Source organism: Pelodiscus sinensis, chromosome 33 (assembly GCF_049634645.1).
Source record: "Pelodiscus sinensis isolate JC-2024 chromosome 33, ASM4963464v1, whole genome shotgun sequence".
Taxonomy (NCBI): domain Eukaryota; kingdom Metazoa; phylum Chordata; order Testudines; family Trionychidae; genus Pelodiscus; species Pelodiscus sinensis.
In genome coordinates, this window is record NC_134743.1 from 3,963,236 (window position 1) to 3,983,711 (window position 20,476).

A 20,476-nucleotide genomic window follows, 5' to 3' on the forward strand; every position below is an offset into this window, starting at 1 on the left:
AGGGGGAGTACAACCTCCTTGCACCTATGGGGGTGGACACTGGAGCCGTTCCTCCCTCTGAGCCCCTGCATACTTTACAGTGCCATGGGGCGGTCAAGGTGACAGTAGCAGTTGCAGGAGGGGTAAACACCTCTGTGAATGGGGAAGTATCCATGGAAGATGCTCCCTCCATCCCCACTTCCACTGAGGAGGTGGCTGCCGACTCTGCCACTGCCGAGGGCCACCACCTGGTGGCAGGTGGCAGGCTTGCCTTCCTCTCTCAAGAGGTGGAGGCTTTGGGGTTGACCCTGGCTGCCTCAGAGGGGGATCACCATGTCCTGGAGGGACAACAACTGTCCTCTCCTTCCCCTTCCAACCTGCCACTTTCCCTTCTCCTTGCCCCAGGGTGTGACCATCTGCCCAGCCATTGGCAGCACTTCGACCGTGGCCGGTGAAACCCTGGAGGCTCTTAGCGGACAGGAGCTTCCTGCTCTTCCCATCATTCCCAGTGCTGCGGTCTCTGGTGCTGCGCTCTCTGGCTACATCTAGACTGCACGCCTTTTTCGACAGAGGCTTTGTTGACAGTATCTTTCAAAAAAGCCTCTGTCGAAAAAGAGCATCAAGACAACAAGAAGCAGCTCGCTTTTTCAAAAGAGTCCAGACGCTCTCTTTCGAAAAAGCCCAGTTTTCATGTAATAGTGCCTTTTTTAACAGATCCCTGTTGAAAAAAGGCGTTATCTCGTAGAATGAGGTTTACTGCTGTCAACAAAACCACCACATTCTGTCGATATACTGCTGAAAGAACGTGACGGTAGTGTAGATGCAGGTATAGTTTTTTCGACAAAAGGCCACTTTTGTCGAAAAAACCTATAGTCTAGACACACCCTCTGCAGTGCTGGAGCCCAGCGCTGCAGAGACATTACCTACCGCCATTGCTGTCATCAATTCCCTGCCCTGCAAGGAGGCACTGCATCCCAGTGCCTCCTCCATTGAGGCTTCTTGCCCTGCTCCCACTCCTAACTCCTGCCCACGTTCAACCCCTCTCCCAACTGAACTTCCCACCCCTCTTCCTGCTCCCCCTCCTCCTTTTCTTTTCCCTAATCCCCCACCACTATCTCTCCCTACTCCCCTTCCTCCTCTTCCTCCTTTTCCTGATCCCCTCCCTGACCTCTTTTCCTCCTCTTACTCTATTGCAGCCACCCCCCGAAACCATTTAGGCCCCTGGGAGGCAGTTTTTGTTTCTCCTGCTCCCAACACATCTGGAGCTGTTCTCCCCCTGCCACTGCCCCTACCATCTTCCCAGCAGAGACTCCAGAGTCCCTGCATCCCATGCCCGTCGGTCACGGAGCATGCAGAGGGGTCTGGCCCCAAGGAATTCGGAGGCCCGAGGCCCCAACACCAGATTTACTGAAGGGCTAGATGCGTGCTTTCTTGGAAGACATTCATGGCTCCAAGAACAAAGTAGCTTTCGCCCTTCAGTGCTGTGGAGATTTCCATCTTGTCCTGAAAACAGTAAGGGCCCTCTTGGGGGAGGGTAAAGGGACCAGGCGGTGGAAGACTGTGGTCTACCAGCAGGTCCGTGGCTTCTGTGACGCCCTACTCACGTTCGGGTATGGTCATGGTTTTCTGTGGGGGCCCAATGGGGACTGCTAGTAGTCCTGCTGATGAGGATCTTTTCCAGGCCTCTTGATGCCGCCACTCATCTTTACCACTCTGAACACCCGGGGCTGTCGGTTGGGTCTCCACAGGTGTCAGGTATTCTTCTTCCTTCAAGAAGGGGGGTACTCTGTCATATTCCTGCAGGAGACTCACATGACTCCGGCCGCCAAGGCTAGCTTACAACTGGAGTGGGGGGACAGGGTTTATTTCAGCCACCTGTCAGCCTGTCAAGCTGGGGTGGCCACCCTGTTCTCCCTGAACCTGTAGCCTGAGGTTCTGGGGACCGCCAAGGTCATACAGGGTTGCCTGCAGCATCTCCTAGTTTGGATGGAGGGACTGACATTAAATCTCATTAACAGCTATGCCCTGACATCCGGCCTGGAGAAGCTCCGCTTCTTCCAGTGGGCGTCTGCCTTCCTCAGTTCTCTGGATCCTCACGAGTGCCTGGTCCTGGGTTGGGACTTCATCTGCACCCTAGAGAAGCAGGACTGTATGGGGACCGAGCAGTGCCCAGCCACCATGGATATCCTCAGGGAGATAATAGACCATCACTCCCTAGTGGACATCTGGCGAAACCTCCACCTGGGTAGGGACGCAGTGTTTACCTACGTCCGGGTGGTGGGTCAAGGGTCTTTCCACTTCTGGTTGGACTGCATTTATGTTTCTTGTCATCATCTCTTTCGGGCCACTCCTCCAGCATTAGGCCGGCCCCATTCTTGGACCACCAGTTGGTGGCCATGATGGCCTCCCTTTCCTCAGAGAGGCCAGGGCCAGCCTACTGGCATTTCAGTAACAGCCTGCTGGAGGATGTAGGCTTTGTAGCATCCTTCCAGGAGTTCTGGCTGGCCTGGCACGGGCACGGGCACTGGTACGCCTTTCCCTCAGCACGGCGGTGGCAGGATGTGGGGAAGGTGCGCATGTGGCTCTTCTGCCATGACTGCACCTGGAGGGGCAGCTGGTGGAGGGATGCAGTGCAGCTGGCCCCCCAGGTGTAGTCATGGCAGAAGAGCCACGTACGCACCTTCCCCACATCCCACCACCGCCGGGATAGGGCAGCTGGAACAGGCAGTCTTAGAGCTAGAGAGGCATCTGGCTACCAGCTCTGGAGATCAATCCCTCTGTGGAGCGTACCAGGAGAAGCAGGAGAAACTCCGGGCCCTCGAGGACCTTTGGGCCTGGGGTTCCTTTGTTCGTTCTCGCATCCATCTCATTCAGGAGATGTATTGCAGCTCCCGCTTCTTCTACGCCCTGGAGAAAAAGAGGGGGGCTAAAAAGCACATCACCTGCCTTGTGGTGGAGGAGGCACCCCCCTCACGGAGCTGGTGGAGATGCGCAAGAGGGCTCATGCCTTCTACACCTGTCTGTTCTCCCTGGACCCAACTTCCACAGGGTTCTCTGGAACGAGGCCCCGAATGTCAGTGTGGGTGACTGGGACCAGCTAGAGCTGCCTCTCTCTCTGGCTGAGTTCTCAGAAGCCCGCCTTCTCATGCCCACCAACAAATTCCCGGGTATGGATGGGCTGACGGTGGAGTTCTACCTCATGTTCTGGGACATCCTCGGCCCAGACCTTGCCAGCGTCTGGGCCGAGTCCTTGGAGAGCAGGGTCCTCCCTTTATCATGCAGGTGAACCGTGCTCACCTTGCTCCCTAAGAAGGGGGACCTCCATGATCTGAGGAACTGGTGTCCCATCTCGCTCCTCAGCACAGACTATAAAATCGTCACCAAAGCCATCTCCCTAAGACTAAAATCCATGCTGGTGCACGTGGTCCATCCAGATCAGAATTACGTTTCCTGGGCCATGCCATCTTTGACAACCTCTTTCTGGTCTGGGATCTCTTAGATCTTGGGTGTAGGGATGGTCTGTCATTCGCCCTCCTGTCCTTGGATCAGGAGAAGGCATTCGACTGGATGTACCGCAGGTACCTCCTGGGCACCCTGTGGGCCTTCATCTTTGGGCCTCATTTTGTGGGGTTTCTCCAGGTGCTGTACTCCCCGCAGAGTTCTTGGTCAAGCTCAACTTTACCCTGACCACACCGGTCAGCTTCGGGAAGAGAATAAGTCAAGGCTGACTGCTGTTGGGGCAGCTGTATGCTCTGGCCATTGAACCCTTCCTCCTTCTCCTTCACAAGAGGTTGATGGTGTTGATGCTCCATGAGCCAGAGATGCGGCCAGTCCTGTCGGCGTACGCCGTCAATGTGTTTCTCATGGTCCAGGACCTGGGTGACTTGGTACAGATGGAGGTTTGCCAAGTCATCTTTTCAGCAGCCTCCTTCACCCGGGTCAACTGGTCAAGAACTCTTGCCTAGTGGTAAGAGTTGGGTGGCAGGTGGAGCCATCAGGTGGAGTGCAGGTCCATTGTTCTATCTCGGCAATTTTCCTCTCTGCCATGCATCCCTCTCCACCGGAGAACTGTCAAGGTTTAGAGTCTAGGGTGGCTTAGAGGATGATGCGGAGATGGACGAGACTCCTTCGGTGCCTCTCCCTGCATGGAAGGGCACTGGTACTTAACCAACTAGCCTTGTCCATGCTCTGGCACTGTCTCAACACCCTGGGTTTCCTGGCTTGGATCCAGCAGCTGATGCTGTGGTTCTTCTGGCTAGGACTGCATTGGATCTCTGCAGGCATTCTCCATCTTCCCCTGGAAGAGAGAGGGAAGGGCATGATGTGTTTGTGCATGCGGGTCCATGTCCTCCACCTCCAGGTCCTGTAGAGACTCCTCTTTGATGCAGGTAGTCCAATTTGGAGCATGCTGGTGCACATTTTCCTTTGCCGCTTCCGAGGGCTCTGATATGACCATCAGCTCCTTTATTTGAGGGGTCTTGTGCAAGACCTCTCTGGTTTGCTGGCCTTCTACCAGGACCTTCTCCAGACCTGGAAGCTGCTTGCGGAGACCAGGTCCTTAGGAGCCACCATGGGGGCAGACCTCCTCACGAAGCCCCAGTTATGTGTCCAGGCAGAAGAGTCTTCCTTGGTGTGCTAGAAGTTGGTCCTGGCAGAAGTCACCAGAGTTGGAGACCTCCTGGACTACAACTGGGGAGACTGGGTGGATCCTTGGGTGCTTGCCCCGTGCATGGGGCTCTCCACCTTATGAGCTCCCTGGCGCGTACTTGAGGAGGTGAAGGATGCGTTGCTGACCACTGCTTTGGTGTACCTAAGTGGGGTCCTCTGAGAGTGCACCCCGCCCACCCCTCAGCCCTGGCCCTCCCAATCTCTCCATCAGCCCCCAGCCCTGTGTACCTTCCCAACTGCCTCCCCCTTGTCATCCAAACCGGCTGCATATGTTGCAGCCGGTCCCCTTCCGAACCACTCTGAAGTCACCTGTACATGCTCGTGCTTCACACGCTCCACTTTCCCACCCTCGTGTCCTGCCTGGACACCAAGTGGCGGGACCTCCTACCACCAATAGAGTTTGAGGAGCCCCAGTGGGATAGCCTCTATTTGACCTTGGTTCCAAGACCCACCAGGGACATTAGCTGGAGAATCCTGCACGGAGTGGTGAGCACAGGCATGTACTTGGTACAGTTCACTCCCATTCCCTACACTTGTCTCTTTTGTGGTGAGAGGGAGACTCTGGCACACATTTACCTTGAAGAAGTGGGCTGTGCCCACAAAAGCTCATGTTACCATCTATATGTTTTGTTGGTCTATAAAGTGCTACCAGACCATTTTTTGTTTTTAACATCCATAGTATCTTCCTTGACTGGTATTACTTGCTGAACCGTGTGTTGCTGTGTGCCTATAGGGTTTTCCACAGCATTTCATTTAAAAATGCCTCTGTTACCTTTTTCATTTTATCTGATTCTATTTTGGTTAAGGTGGAATCTGACCTTCCTTAGTGGGCTCCATCATTCCCAAAGTTTTCCTCAGTTCCTACTAAATCTAAATCCCTCCTCTGGACATCATTGTTATCATCCATGTTTGACACACTGTAGTTCTTCCTGTTTAACTGGTTCTGCCTGTAGAAGCATTTCAGGCTTTGTCTATGCTGCAAGTTTTTTTTCTGCAGAAAATATGCTAATGAGGGACTTGTTAGCATGAGTCACAACATCATTAACATATTTTCTGCAGTTTCTTTTTGCCCAAGTGGTTTTTGCACAAAAAGAAGGGGTGTGGACATTTCCTTTTTGCTCAAAAATCCTGTTTTGTGCAAGATCCTCATGCCTGTCCCTTATTAGCATATTTTCTGTTGAAAAAGCTCATGGGCTACATCTTCACTTCAGTGTTTTTTGTGCAAGAAGTCTGTAGCTCTAGGTTTTTTTTTTGTGTGCAAAGGCTTCTTGCGCAAGAGCACATTCACACCTGGATGCAAGAGAGCAGCCAGACTGCATGGATGCTTTTGCACAAGAAAGCTCTGAGCCATTCTGTGCATGGCCATATCAGAGCACTTGTGCTTTTTCCCATAGGGGTTTCTTGCCCTTTAGCACAATAACTGTAGCGCAAAAAGGAGTTATGCCTCAGAAAAGGAGGTTTACCTACAGCAGGAAAAGCCCTCTGTTCTGCTGTTTAAATGCCCAATTGATTGTGCAAGAGCTCATTTGAGGTGTGGATGCTCCCCAGGTTTTTGCGCAAAAACCTTGTAGTGTAGACGTAGCCTAAGTGTATGTCTGTTTTGTATGTTTAAGTATGTATGCCCATACTGCAGGGTGAAGCTATATATCTCAAGCTATGTCTATTTTGCAGGCTTCTTTTGGAAGAAGCTTTTCTGGAAGAGCTCTTCAGGAAAAACTTCTTTTGAAAGACAGTATCTACACAGCAAAAGTAAAATGAAAAAAAGAGATGTGCTTTTTTGAAAGATGTCATCCACATTCATTGTATGCTATATCACATTTAAGTTCTGGTTGCTGTGGACGGAGTGGCCACCAAAACACCTGAGCTTTTTCCTGGAGGCCTCTTCTTTAAAAAAAAAAAACAAAAAAAACCCACCCTCTTCCCAGTCCATACTCACCTTTTTTCCAAAAGAACTCTTTCAGAAAAAGGCTTCTTCCTCATAGAAAAAGGTTTACCATGTGTTGGAAAAACCCCTTCTTTCAACTTTCTGTCAAAAGAATGCAATTGCAGTGTGGACATAAGTATAATTTTTCCAGAAAAATGGCATACACATGTTGATTTATAGCCATCGTAGGGGGACTATATCTGTATGTACCCTGCATGCGGCAAAAAGAGAGTTGCAGATTACAGCCAGACATAGATGGAACATCCTCAGTATTAGGGGAACAGGATGGCCATCCACCATCTTTGCTCTGCATTTATCTGTGAATTTTGAATATGGTTTCAAAGGCCTTGGCTGGTGTTGGTAGTAACTGAGCTTCTGTGATCTTTGACAGCCGGGGGAGGGGCACACTAAGGGTATGTCTACACTACCCCACTAGTTCGAACTAGGGGGGTAATGTATGCATACCGAACTTGCTAATGAAGCCCGGGATTTGAATTTCCCGGGCTTCATTAGCATAAAGCCGGCGCCGCCATTTTTAAAAGCCGGCTTGTTCGAACCCCGTGCCGCGCGGCTACACGCGGCACAGGCTAGATAGTTCGAACTAGCTAGTCATTCCGAACTATCTGTACGCCTCGTTCCATTTCATTAAAATTGTGACACTTCAGGGTCATGTTAGGCAGCAGCTCTGAAAGTTCATCTTAGGTTGATAGTGTTTCTATTTGGAGGGCTGTACACTTTCTGAGGCTCTCAGCCTTGGCATTGCAGATCATATGGATACAATCACATGTTTGTTTCCAGTCTACATTTTTTTAGGCAGCCATGCACACTGCAGTGAAATGAACATTAGGTCCCTACTGAAGCATGTAGCTGCAAACATCAGTGAAAGATGCAGAAAAAAAATCTTCAGTTACACTTCCAAGAGAAAAAGTCTCTGATGGGAAATGGGGCAAAGCCTTTCCCTGCTGGAAAGAACAGTGTAGGGAGAATGGTTGGACAAGTAGAGAGTTACGTAGGATATGTTCCCATGGCTATGAAAGTGCCCTTAAAATGTTTAGACATGTTTAAGTTGTTCTTTACTATCTACATTGCTGTATGTGAGCGTGTTACATGCTGCGAAAAGAATGTGGTAATGTGGGCCCATCTGTGGCACTGTATAAAAAGAAAGATAAATAGTTACGCTAATATAGTCACCACTGTTACAAAATTGCAATAAATCCTGTACAATTTGTCATGTAAGATATCAATGGAGAAGTTACAGGATGCTAAGTATTATTATCTTGTTCAAATCTATGTATCATCTTTTTACATTAAATTATGAATATTTATTTCCTTGGGTGATGTGCCAAAACAGATCTGCAACAAGGCCTTCATGATCTTCATGGCCTGTTAGGGAGAACGAGTTCACTCAGCCCCTTTTGGAGAAGTTTCAGGGAACATTAGGTCAGTGGCTGCCCTATGATACAGCAAGTCATGCAATGGCATGTGATAAAGACATATAATCTAGAACTTCAACTTTTCATGCACTTGGGCTGAAAGTATAAAAGGAGAGTGTGATATCACTTTTTCTTTATCCTTGCTCCACATCTCTGGGCATGATTTCTAACTACAGAAAGTATGGAACAAAGGTGTGATGACCCATAGTCTAATGGGCATACCAGAGAGACAGTAAAAACTAGCAAACATATTAACACTGCTATGAACCTGATTTACAGACTCTGACATCACTTATAAGCAGGGCTCGACAAATACACTCGCCCACTCTCCCATGTTGAGTAGATATTGCCTAGTCATCCCATTCTCCGGCAGTGCGCACATGAGCAGTGTGGGTTTGGTGTATGCATGGTACGGGTCTGGTGACTAGGGTTTCATGTCAGTTTTTGAGCCTTGCTTATAATGTATATAATTCCTTTCCTTTCCTTTCCTTTTCAAAACTTTAGTTAGAATTTTCCTACAGGAATTGGCTACAAGCGTTGTATTTAGCAAGATCTAAAACAAATATAGTAACGTAGGGTATGTCTAGACTACATGCCTCTGCCAATAGAGGCATGTAAATTAGACATACCAACATCGTCAATGAAGTGGAGTTTTAAATATTCCCTACTTCATGAGAGTAAAAATGGCCGCTGCGTTGTACTGGCTCAGCTGTTTGGCACAAACCAGCAGTCAAGTTCGGGGATTAGTCGACAAGGAAAGCCTTTGCTGACCGATCCTGTAAACCACATTTCACGAGGCATAAGGGATCAGTCGGCAAAGGCTTTCCTTGTCAACCAATCCCCGTCTTGACTGCCTGTTTGTGCTGACAAACAGCTGAGCCAGCACAATGCAGTGGCCATTTTTCTTCTTATGATGTGGGGGATATTTAAATCCCTGCTTCATTGACTATGTTGGTATGTCTAATTTACATGTCTCTGTCAGCAGAGGCATGTAGTCTAGACATAATCCTAGAGGAGGGACTGATGCTTGGGGATTAAAAGAACATTATGTATAATGAATCTAGTTTTCAGTAACCTCTCATTATAAGGACCAGCTGTCTGGGTGATAGCAGATGATGTGTTGCCAGGAGTGACCATTTTTTGGCTGCTTGTTAACCAGTGTGGTGATACAGTAGATCACTTTTCTTACTAGCTAGTGAATTCTAATTATAGAAAAAATGGGGTGTGTCTGCCCGGTTTGTAGTAGTCTGTCCTGATTTTGGAATTCTTCTCTATGCCCATCAGGCATGGTCACAGTGTCCATAAGTGGAACACTTTCTATATCAGAAGGCAATGGGATGTCTACTCCCTTCCTTCTGCTCTACTTTTACCTGTGAAAAAAGAAAGTGCTATTAAAGAATCCTGGCTGGTGCTGGCAATAGCTAAGCTCCTGTGATCACAGACGTTGGTAGGGGGAAGGGTATATACAGAGAGACTAATTTAGTATACATCCAGAATTTATTTATTAGTCAATTTATTAATGGACTCTTGTTTATTTACACACTAGAAATACACTAATGTTAATTAAGTAATAAGTTTGGTTATGGCTATTTTCTTTCCAAGGTCAATGACAAAATATTATGGTATGAAGCAGAGCTCTATTTTCCTCAGTAAGGGCATGTCTATACTGAAGAGGTTTTTTTTTTTAAAGACGGCTATTTTTCTGAAAAAAAAAACCTTACTTATGTCCACACTGCAATCACGTTCTTTCAAAAAAATTTGAAAGAACAGAGGGATTTCTCTGACATTGGTAAACCTCTTTCTAGGAAAAAGAAGTCTTTTTCCAAAAGAACTCTTTTGGAAAAAGGCATGTGTGGACGGGGAAGAGGGAGTTCTTTTGGAAGAAGAGGAAAGCAGAAAAGAGCAAATGTGTCCCGGTGGCCATTCTGTCCATAATAATCCCAGCTTAAATTGCTTTTTCATTGTAGCTTTTGCTTCTCTTTTGGAAGTTTTCTTCTGGAAAAGCTTCTTCTGAAGGAAGTCTGCAGTCTAGACATAGCCTAAAATCCCAACATGATGTGTAAGAAACACAATGTTATTAAAACCATATTAAAATATCAGTCATTGTTAAGAGGCTGCACACTAATTTTATGGAAAGCACACAGATAAGATATCATCACAAACCTCTATTTGTATTTTCCACACAAAAATACATCAGTATAAATTGCTACAGGCTAGGTGTAAATTAATACTATGAGACTCCAAATAACTAGAGTCCATTAACATTTATTAAGAAAAATCATTAATCAAAATTTATACAGCATTATACAGGAAGGAAAAGTTAATCATTGGCAGTCCACTCTGAAGACTACAATGTAGCGGGTCCAAATTGCTCATGACAATGCTCATCTTGTTAAACCATCTTGTTAGTCTTTAAAGTGCTACATAGTTTTTCCTTTTGTTTTAGCAAGATCAGGCTAACACTGCTACCTCTCTATTACCACTCCCCACTAGTATTTATATGTAACCCAGATTAATTATACCATTTAGCACAGATACATTAGTATAAAATATAACATAAAATATTCCTTATTCTTAGCCCCTAATGTGCCTGATCCAGATAGATAAGTAGTTAGTAATAAAAAAAAAAAAGTTCATTCCTATTTGATGGCTTTGTTGGTGAAAGCTCAGTTTTACAGATCACAGTACAATTCCATTCATTACAGTGGGAACTACCCCTGTAGCATTAGCAATGCATGTAACTATACTGTCACAAGCAAAGGTGGATTTTTTTTTCCATTTTGCCTTTCATCAGGCTGCAAAGCATTTTGTTACTTTGGTTCACTTTGGTTAACAGTGCAATGCTGCAGCAGGAGGCTTTCCAATTAGATTGGTTAACAAAATGAAGCTTCACAGCCATTTTAATTTTATTCCTCTTCTTTAATTGAACAAATTTTCAATGTTGTTTCTTTGTGGGAATTTTTAAAGAATGGACAAATCTCTCCTGAGAATGAACAATCGCTAAATGTGAACAACACAGTCATGCCAGTTACATTGAAAAAAGTCACCTGCCCCTCTTGGTAACTAACGTAAACTCCAATTTTCTTGGGCTTTTTCTGTACCATGACCCGGGTCCATGGGTCTGTTTTGGCCCAATAATCTCTCCCACTCAGACTCAGAACCCAGAATCCCTCTTTAGGGGACAGGGAAAGTTTCCCTTTTCTAGCTATGGATTTTCTGGCCACTCCCAGGTCCCAGTCAGTGCTGCTCCTGACATCCACCTCCCAGTAGTGCTTCCCAGAGGAGAATCCTTCAGAGCCCAGCACACAGACAGTCGCATCGAACCTCTTTGGGTTTGGTGGAACTTTTTGAGGTTGGGTTTCATGTTTCAAACTCTTCTTATCCCAAGCAATGGAGAGGTTGGGATGGGCTGTGTCTGCAGCAAGGATGATGTCATCTGTAAAGAGAGATTGGGTTTTCAAAATCTCTGGTCTCATGTCAGTCTGAGTTGGGATAAGTGACATTGACAGAAGGACATTATTCTGCTCCCCTGTCTAGGTGAGTATTTTGTGATAACCCTGCTTGACAATGTTTTTTTCTTGTATTGGAATGTTTCATATGTATGAAAGTTATCTGAAGCTCACACTAACTGAAAATGGTTCTGAATTATTTGATTGAGAAGGGGGATATAGACAAAGCAGTTCAACATTGAGAGGCTACTGGTATTCATAAAATGCTATCTAATTTTTTGGACGGGGTGGGGAACCTAAGGTCCAGAGGCTGGATGCAGCCTCTGGCTTGCCTGGATCTGGCCCTTGAGGCTCGGGGCTCCCCTCAGCATTGGGAAGCCCACGCTAGTGAGAGGTGGGTTTTTTCCATTGTGGGTAGCCCCCAACTGATTTTTCTGTGGGTCAGAGCTCAGCCCAAAACAGGTTTCCTCGCCCCTGCTTTTAGATATCTAAACTCCTTGGCTGTGTCTACATTGGTGCAATCTTGTGCCAAAGCGGCTGCTTTTGCGCAAAAACATACTCCCTGTCTACAATGGTGGGGAGTTCTTGCGCAAGAACACTGATGTTCTAATGTGAGAAATCAGTGCTTCTTGTGCAAGAACTATGATGCTCCCGATCAGGAATAAGCCCTCTTGCGCAACTGTTCTTGCACAAGGGGCCATTGTAGACAGGCAACATGAATTTCTTGTGCAAGAAAGCCTGATGGCTAAAATGGCCATCAGAGCTTTCTTGCACAAGAGAGCGTCTACACTGGCATGGATGCTTTTGCATAAAGGCACATCTCTTGCACAAAGGCACATGCCAGTGTACACGCTCTCTTGCGCAAATACTCTAATGCAAAAACTCTTGTGTTAAAGAGTATTTGTGCAAAATCATGCCAATGTAGACATAGCCCTTAGGTATTAATGTTCCCAAGATGCCTAAACTAAGTCCTGAATAAGTAGCTAACAGCTTGCCAGGATTTCCTCTGTCTATATTGCCTTTAGGGTCTGATCCAGTAGTTGTGCTCAGATAAGGAGATGCCAACCTTATAGGCTAAAAATTTAGCCTTTGTTAAAGTATTGTGATAAACTGAGGCCTTGGGAAATACATTAATCTCCAAACAGACAATTAAATCATAAAGAACAAAATTATTACATCTGTTATGTGGCATCTCTGTGCTTTCCTATTGTCTTCATTACTGAATAATAAATATTTTAACAGATTATTCTGATAATGAAAACAATGTTTTGTCTCAAAACTAAGATGGGGAATTGAACATCAGGACTCCCCAAGTTCTAGTCAATTCTTTGACACAGATTCATTGATTTAGCATATTCAAATATCTAGAGAAGTCTCTGTAAACTGTGTAAAATACTAAGTTCAGTGAGACAGAAATCTGGGTTGATTAAGATTTGGAATAATCAGAAGAAAACTGAAGTAAAATGCAAATTACTATCATTACTGTCGTATGCTCATCTGCCATAAATTACCACGATTGCAGCTGTCTTTCACCATCTCCTTAATGAGTATCACTTAGTCAAGTTTATTTTTTGTATCCTCAGCATAATCAGCAATAATCACAAATCAAGGCCATCACTGACATAGATATCTTCACCACTGTCTTCATAAGTATTAAATACCATCATGTACATCATTTGACTCCTGATTGCTACTACCCATCTTTCTCACTCCTGGGACCACTACTTGCCTTAGTATGCTGAATAGAATCACCATCTCCACCACCACCTCATCTGTGATTTTACTCTGCTCCAAATCCTGAAGTCCTGAATTAGCCATTTTGTTAGTCCTTACCTGGATCTAACATTCAGGCTATGTCTGCACAGCAGTGTTATTTCGGAGTTACTGATGTTATTAACTGATGTTAATAACCTAGTCTGCATCTACACACAAGCAGGTATTTCAACATGTAAAAATAATGTGCAGCTAGAGGACTTCTTACTCTGACTCCTGTAACCCTCATTGTACAAGAGTAAGGCAGCTGGAGGAAGAGTGCCCTAACTCAGACTTCCTGCTGTGTAGACAGTGCCAAAAGCTGAATGAAGATATTTTGACATAAGCTATGCAATTGACATAAGCTACACAACTTGAGCTATTTCAGATTTAGCCCTGTTGTGTAGACATACCTCAGTGAGGGATGATTTCAATTTCACATCAGTGTGAATTGGGAGTGACTTCACATAGAACCATGAAATAACATTGGGGAGAAATTGGTTTCAGATCAGCCTCAGATCTTGCTATACATGAGAGTTTTGCTTAAGACAAGACAAAAGTGAGCATGGCTCTCAGTATTTGTTCTAAGGATAGAAGCATTTTCTGGTATGTTTCTAGTTTGCTTGCAACAATCATACAAAGATTTCTTAAAGTTGGAAGAAATTGGCATTCTTACCTATGTTATTGCGAGCCTTTCTCCATTCTAAAATCAGAGGGAGAAACAACAGACATTGAATAAAAAGTCCATATTATATGTTTTCCTGGCTCTGAAAATATGACAATAAAATATATAAGAAAATCTCCCTGAGATGCACATACTGAAGAAGTGGGTTGTGCCCATGAAAGTTCATGATATCTTACTTTTCTTAGTCTCTAAGGCTATGTCTAGACTGAAGACTTCTTTTGGAAGAACCTTTTCTGGAATAAATCTTCTATAAAAAACTTATTCCAAAAGAGTGTTCACACTGCAAAAAAGCATTGAAAAAGCAGTTAGATTTTTTGACAGATAGCATCCGTTCAGTGTGGAGGCTATCTTGCATTTCAGCTGTGATTACTACAGATGGAGTGGCCACAAGGGCACCTGTGCTTTTTCCTCTTTCCTCTTCTTTCACTAGACAATAAGGGCACACACATACAATGCCAATTCAAACAAAACAGCTTAAAAATGGGAGAGCTTACACAAATTAGAGGATTGGGCCAAAAGAAATCTGATGAGGGTCAACAAGGACAAGTGCAGAGTCCTGCACTAGGGATGGAAGAATCCCAAGCATTGTTAGAGGCTGGGGGCTGAATGGCTAAGTAGCAGTTCTGTAGAAAAGGACCTGGGGATTATAGTGGATGAGAAGCTGGATATGAGTCAACCATGTGTCCTTGTAGCCAAAACAGTTAATGGCATAATAGGGCGCATTACGAAGAGGATTGCCAGCAGATCTAGAGAGGTGATTATTCCCTTTTATTTGACTCTGATGAGGCCACATCTGGAATACTGCACCCAATTCACTTCCCCCCCACCCTCCACGCACACTGCAGAAAGGATGTGGATGCATTGGACGGTGTTCAGTGGAGGGCAACCAAAATAATTAGCAAGCTGGAGCACATGACCTAGAGGAGATGCTGAGGAATTTGGGCTTGTTTTCAGGATCCTGACCAAAGGAAGTCTCTGTTTCTTTTGGTGGTGGTGGTCATAGATTTCAGGATCCTGGGATGCTAACATGAAGGGGAAAGGAGTCCAGAAGAGCTGGCAGTTTTTAAAGAAGCCTTATTGAAGGCACAGGAAGAAACCATCCTGATGCACAGAAAGGCTACGTCTACACTGGCCCCTTTTCCGAAAGGGGCATGTTAATTTCTCAAGTCGTAACAGGGAAATCCACGGGGGATTTAAATATCCCCCGAGGCATTTAAATAAAAATGTCCGCCGCTTTTTTCCGGCTTTTCTAAAAGCCGGAAAAGAGCGTCTACACGGGCCCCGATCCTCCGGAAAAAAAGCCCTTTTCCAGAGGATCTTATTCCTACTTTGAAGTAGGAAAAGGGGCCAGTGTAGACGAGCCCAAAGAGAAGCAAATGTGGTAGGAGACTGGATTGTGAACTTAAGCACAAAAAGAAAGCTTACAAGAAGTGGAAAGTTGGGCAGATGACTAGGGAGGGATATAAATGTGTAGCTCAAGAATGCAGGGGGTTATCAGGAAGGCAAAAGCGCAATTGGAATTGTGACTAGCAAGGGATGTGAAGGGTAACAAGAAAGGTTTCTGCAGGCTTGTTAGCAAGAAAAGGATGATCAGAGAGGGTGTGAGGCCGTTACTGGATAAAGGAGGTAACTGAGTTACAGGTGATGTGGGGAAAGCTAAAGCACTGAATGCTTTCTTTGCCTCTGTCTTCATAGACAAGGTCAGCTCCCAGACAAATGCAGGTGTCACAATAAGGAAAGATGATGGACACCCCTTGGTGGGGAAAGAACAGGTTAGGAACTATTTTAAAAAGCTAAACATACACAAATCCATGGGTACACATGCATCCGAGGGTATTGAGGGAGTTGGCAAATGTCACTGAGGAGCCTTTGTCCATTATCTTTGAAAAGTCATGGAGACTGGGAGAGATACCAGATGATTGAAAAAAGGCAAAGGTAGTGTCCATCTTTAAAAAAGGGAAGAAGGACAATCCAGGGGACTATAGACTTCAGTCCCTGGAAGAATCATGGAAGCGATCCTCATGGAATCCATTTTGATGTACTTGGAATAGGGGAAAGTGATCAGGAATAGTCAGCATGGATTCACCAAGGGCAAGTCATGTCTGACCAATCTGATTAGCTTTTATGATGAGGTAACTGGCTCTGTGGACATGGGAAAGTGAGTGGATGTGATATACCTTGACTTTACCAAAGCTTTTGATACACTTTCCCATAATATTCTTGCCAGCAAGTTAAGGAAATACAGATTGGATAAATGGACAGTAAGATGGATAGAAAGGTGGATAGAAGGGCGGGCAAAGAGGGAAGTGAAAAATGGCTCGATGTCAGGTTGGTGGTCGGTTTTAGTGGAGTGTCCCAAAGATCTGTTCTAGGACCAGTTTTGTATAACATCTTTATTAATGAAGTCGATGAGGGGATGGATTGCATTCTCAGCAAGTTTGCAGATGACACTAAGCTGAGGGAGAGGTAGGTACACTGGAGGGCAGAGATAGGGTCCAGAGTGACCTAGAGAAATTGGAGGATTCGGCCAAATGAAATCTGATGAGATTCAACAAGGACAAATGTAGAGTCCTGCACTTGGGACTGAAGAATCCCAAGCATTGTTAGATGCTGGGGACCGAGTGGCTAAATAGCTGTTCCACAGAGAAGGATCTGGGGATTAGAGTGGATGAGAAGCTGGATATTAGTTAATAGTGTGCCCTTGTAGCAAAGGAGCCTAATGGCATATTAGGTTGCATTAAGAGGAGCATTGCCAGCAGATCCAGAGATGTCATTATTCCCCTTTATTCAGCTCTGGTGAGGCCACATCTGGAGTATTGTGCCCAGTTCTGGGCCCCCAACTACAAGAAGGATGTGGATGCATTGAAGAGGGTTCAGCAGAGAGCAACCAAAAAAATTGGCATATGACTTATGAGTAGAGGCTGAGGGATTTGGGCTTATTTAGTCTGCAGAAGAGAAGAGTGAAGGGAAATTTGATAGTAGCCTTCAGCTTCCTGAAAGGTGGTTCCAAAGAGGATGGAGAAAGGCTGTTCGGAGGGTTGGCAGATGATAGAACAAGGAGCAATGGTCTCAAGTTACAGTGGGAGTTTGGCTATTAGGAAAAACTATTTAACTAGGAGGGTGGTGAAGCACTGGAATGGGTTCCCTAGGGAGGTGGTGAAATCTCCATCCCTAGAGGTTTTTAAATCTTGGCTTGACAAAGTCCTGGCTGGGATGATTTAGTTGAGGTTGGTCCTGCTTTGGGCAGAGGCCTAGACTCAATGACCTCCTGAGGTCTCTTCCAGCCCTAGGATTCTATTATTCTATTACAATAAATTTGAGCTTATTATGAGCTTTTGGATATGTATGCATGCTGATGTTTTGGAACAAAAACTGCCAGTTTGAATAATAATGTTTGAGAAGTCAGAGGAAACTATAAGATGATAACTGAAGTAAAATTTTAGAGACTTCCATAAAGTAACCACATATTACTATATTAGGATGTCAGGCTTTCAGGCTTGTTAAGTTAATGGAAGAACTATCCACATGTCCTAACAGTGCAAGGGAAACCCCTGAAGCTCAGAGGTATTATTTTTGTTGATGTTTTGTATTCATATTAGCATATTAGCTACAGTGTGGTTGAGAACCTGGAGAAAGCTATATTTTAATTTAAAAACCCCAACCTTTTCACAGCTGTATGTACAATTTAAAATAAATATAATTTTGCCTACACAAATGGATTTTTCTCAAAACCTAACACACACCATCGCATGAAAAAACCCCATCATGACAAATTATTATGGAAAAATTATACAAACCACCTACAAACATTCAAAAATAAAATGAACAGAAGAAGAGGCATGCATTATGGAATGCCATACTGTACAAGGATTCTGAAAATCAGTCTTTCAATTTTAGCCCAAAAGAGAATTAATACAAATATTCAAGTTGATAAATCAACTTAGGGTGTATCTAGACTACAGGGTTTTGTCGACAAAAGTGGACTTTTGTGGACAAAACTATACATGTGTCTACACTGCCGCTGACTTCTGTCGACATAACATCAACAGAATTCAGCAGTTTTGTCGATGGCTGTAAACCTCATTCTATGAGGGATAATACCTTCTGTTGACAGAGTTCTGTCGACAGAAGGCATTATTGCATCTACACTGTCCTTTGTGTCTACACTGTCATGTCAACAAAGCAGCTTGCTTTGTCGACAGAACTGGATGTAGTCTAGACGCTCTTTGTCGACAGAAGCTTTGTTGACAGTATCTGTCGACAAAACTTCTGTTGACAAAAGCTTGTAGTCTAGACATATCCTTTACTATGAAAGAAAGTCATTACATTTCTGCTATGGAATTAAAAAGTATGTGCTAAGTAATTCACTCTTCTTGGATTGAACCAAGACAATGAAATGAAGAAATCTCTCTTTTAATGTTTTAATAGTCTTCTGAAGAATAGTAGCAGTGGAGTAAGAAAAGGGAACTTACCTAATTCTTTCTGGTATTTCTCTGCAAAATAACAGTGGGATTTTAATTAGAAATTGTGTGAAGAAATATGGCCTTACCTCTCAGAAGGAGCTGCTCCTATGCATTACCTGAGTCATCAACTGCCAGTCTTTCATTTATCCTCTTTTTTATAAACTGCATTATAACTGTCACCCTGGTTCAGGAACAGCTCAGAATCTTACATTGCCTAGTTAGTTAAGACCCTGTGCTCTCACAAATCAGGAAACTCATCCCAAAGCCCACTGACTTTTGTTTACAATTGCCCTTCTCCCAGCTACCTATTACAACAGGCATCATAGTGATAGGTTTGAATCATCAGTAAACTACCATTAACAACATGATACCACAATCCACTAGTAATTTGGACTCAATCTGATTAAAACTAAGGCTTTGTCTACACTACAAAATTTTGTCAGGAAAAGTTATGCTACTTTAATTAAAATGCTTTTTAAAAGCCACTGTTGCATGTGCATACCAGCTCCTTGTATGAGCAGAGGCCATGCACACTACCAGCCCTTGCATCAACATAGAGAACAGTGAACTGTGGGAAATTCTCCCTCAGCCTCCTCAGCTGACAGAGCAGCATCATGAATACCTCTGTGAGGTCTCCACCCTGATGAATATCAAAGCAAGACAGCAATTTGTCCCCTTCCCATAGCTTAAACAAGGCTTAGGTAAATATAATTCCTTCCAATCTTGGCAAATCAACTTTCTTTGACAAGGTAAACATGAAATATTGGGTGGGGTCCTTTAGGGATCAGTTATGGGTACAGTTCTGTTCAGTATCTTCATAAATAATTTAGGTAATGTCACAGAGTATATTTACAGGGTTTCTGAATTATACCAAGCTGGAAGTGCTTTGTAGGATAGGATTACATGGCATAATGATCCAGACAGACTGGAAGAATGATCTCGAAGTAAATAGAATGAATATCAAGAAAGTCAGATGGAAAGTCCCCACTTAGAAATGTGTGGTACGCATACAAAATGGAAAATAACTCTCTAGGAAGGAGTATTATAGAAAGAGATCTCGAGGTCATAGCAGAGTACAAGCTACATATGAGTTAATAGTGACACCACTCACAAAAAACATGCAGGGGGGTGTCATAAGCAGGGCACAAGGAGTCCTCCTTCACTCCATACTGAATAGGCCTAACTGGTTTACTGTGTACAGCTCTCGACACTATATTTCACGAAAAAAGTGTGCATAAATAGGAGAAAGGCCACAGAAGAGTAACAGATAATGATTACAGTACTAGAAAACATGACCCGTGAGGAAAGATTGAAATAAGAAAGGTTTCTTTATTCTGGAAAAGAGGGAACATGATAGTTTTAACCTACATAAAAGGTTTTTATAACTAGAAGGGAGAAATATTGTTCTTCTTAAACTCTGAGAATAGGGTAAGAAGGAATGAACTTAAATTGCAGCAAAGGAGGCTTAGATCGAACCCTATGAAAAAAACAGTACTGTAATTAAGCACTGGAAGAAATTGTCTATGGACGTTGTGGAATCTCCATAATTGAAGATTTTTAAGAACAAATGAGAGAAAACCTGCCAGGGGTCATTCAGCTAAGACAGGAAAGATTCCAGAAGACTGGAAAAGGGCATAGCTAGTGCCCATCTATAAAAGGGAAATAAGAACAACCCAGGAAACTACAGACCAGTCAGTTTAGATTCTGTGCCAGGAAAGATAATGGAACAAGCAATTAAGGAAATCATCTGTAAACACTTGGAAGGTATAAAAGTGATAAGGAACAGCCAGCATGGATTTGTAAAGAACAAATCATGTCAAACCAATCTGACAGCTTTCTTTGATAGGATAACGAGTCTTGTGGATAAGGGAGAAGCGGGGTATACCCAGACTTTAGTAAGGCGTTTGATATGGTCTCATATGATATTTTTATCAATAAACTAGGCAAATACAGAAGGGGCTACTATAAGGTGGGTGCATAACTGGCTGGATAACCATACTCAGAGAGTTGTTGTTATGGTTCTCAATCTTGCTGGAAAGATATAACAAGTGGGGTTCCACAGGGCTCTATTCTGGGACCGATTCTGTTCAATATCTTCATCAGTGATTTAGATATTGGCATAG

General features: G+C 44.2%; 1 protein-coding gene across 1 annotated transcript in view; it reads right to left on the reverse strand.

Moving 5' to 3' along the window:
• Positions 1 to 10,263: 10,263 nt before the first annotated feature.
• The window catches only part of LOC102444119 (uncharacterized), a 118,464-nt gene continuing 108,251 nt past the window's right edge, over positions 10,264 to 20,476 (reverse strand). Inside the window, exons 22-24 of the mRNA XM_075914432.1 lie at positions 18,363 to 18,383; positions 13,882 to 13,908; positions 10,264 to 11,440 (exon numbers count right to left, since the gene is read on the reverse strand). Of these exons, the coding sequence (XP_075770547.1) occupies positions 10,911 to 11,440; positions 13,882 to 13,908; positions 18,363 to 18,383 (578 nt within the window). The 3' untranslated portion in view covers positions 10,264 to 10,910. The remainder of the gene's footprint in view (positions 11,441 to 13,881; positions 13,909 to 18,362; positions 18,384 to 20,476) is intronic.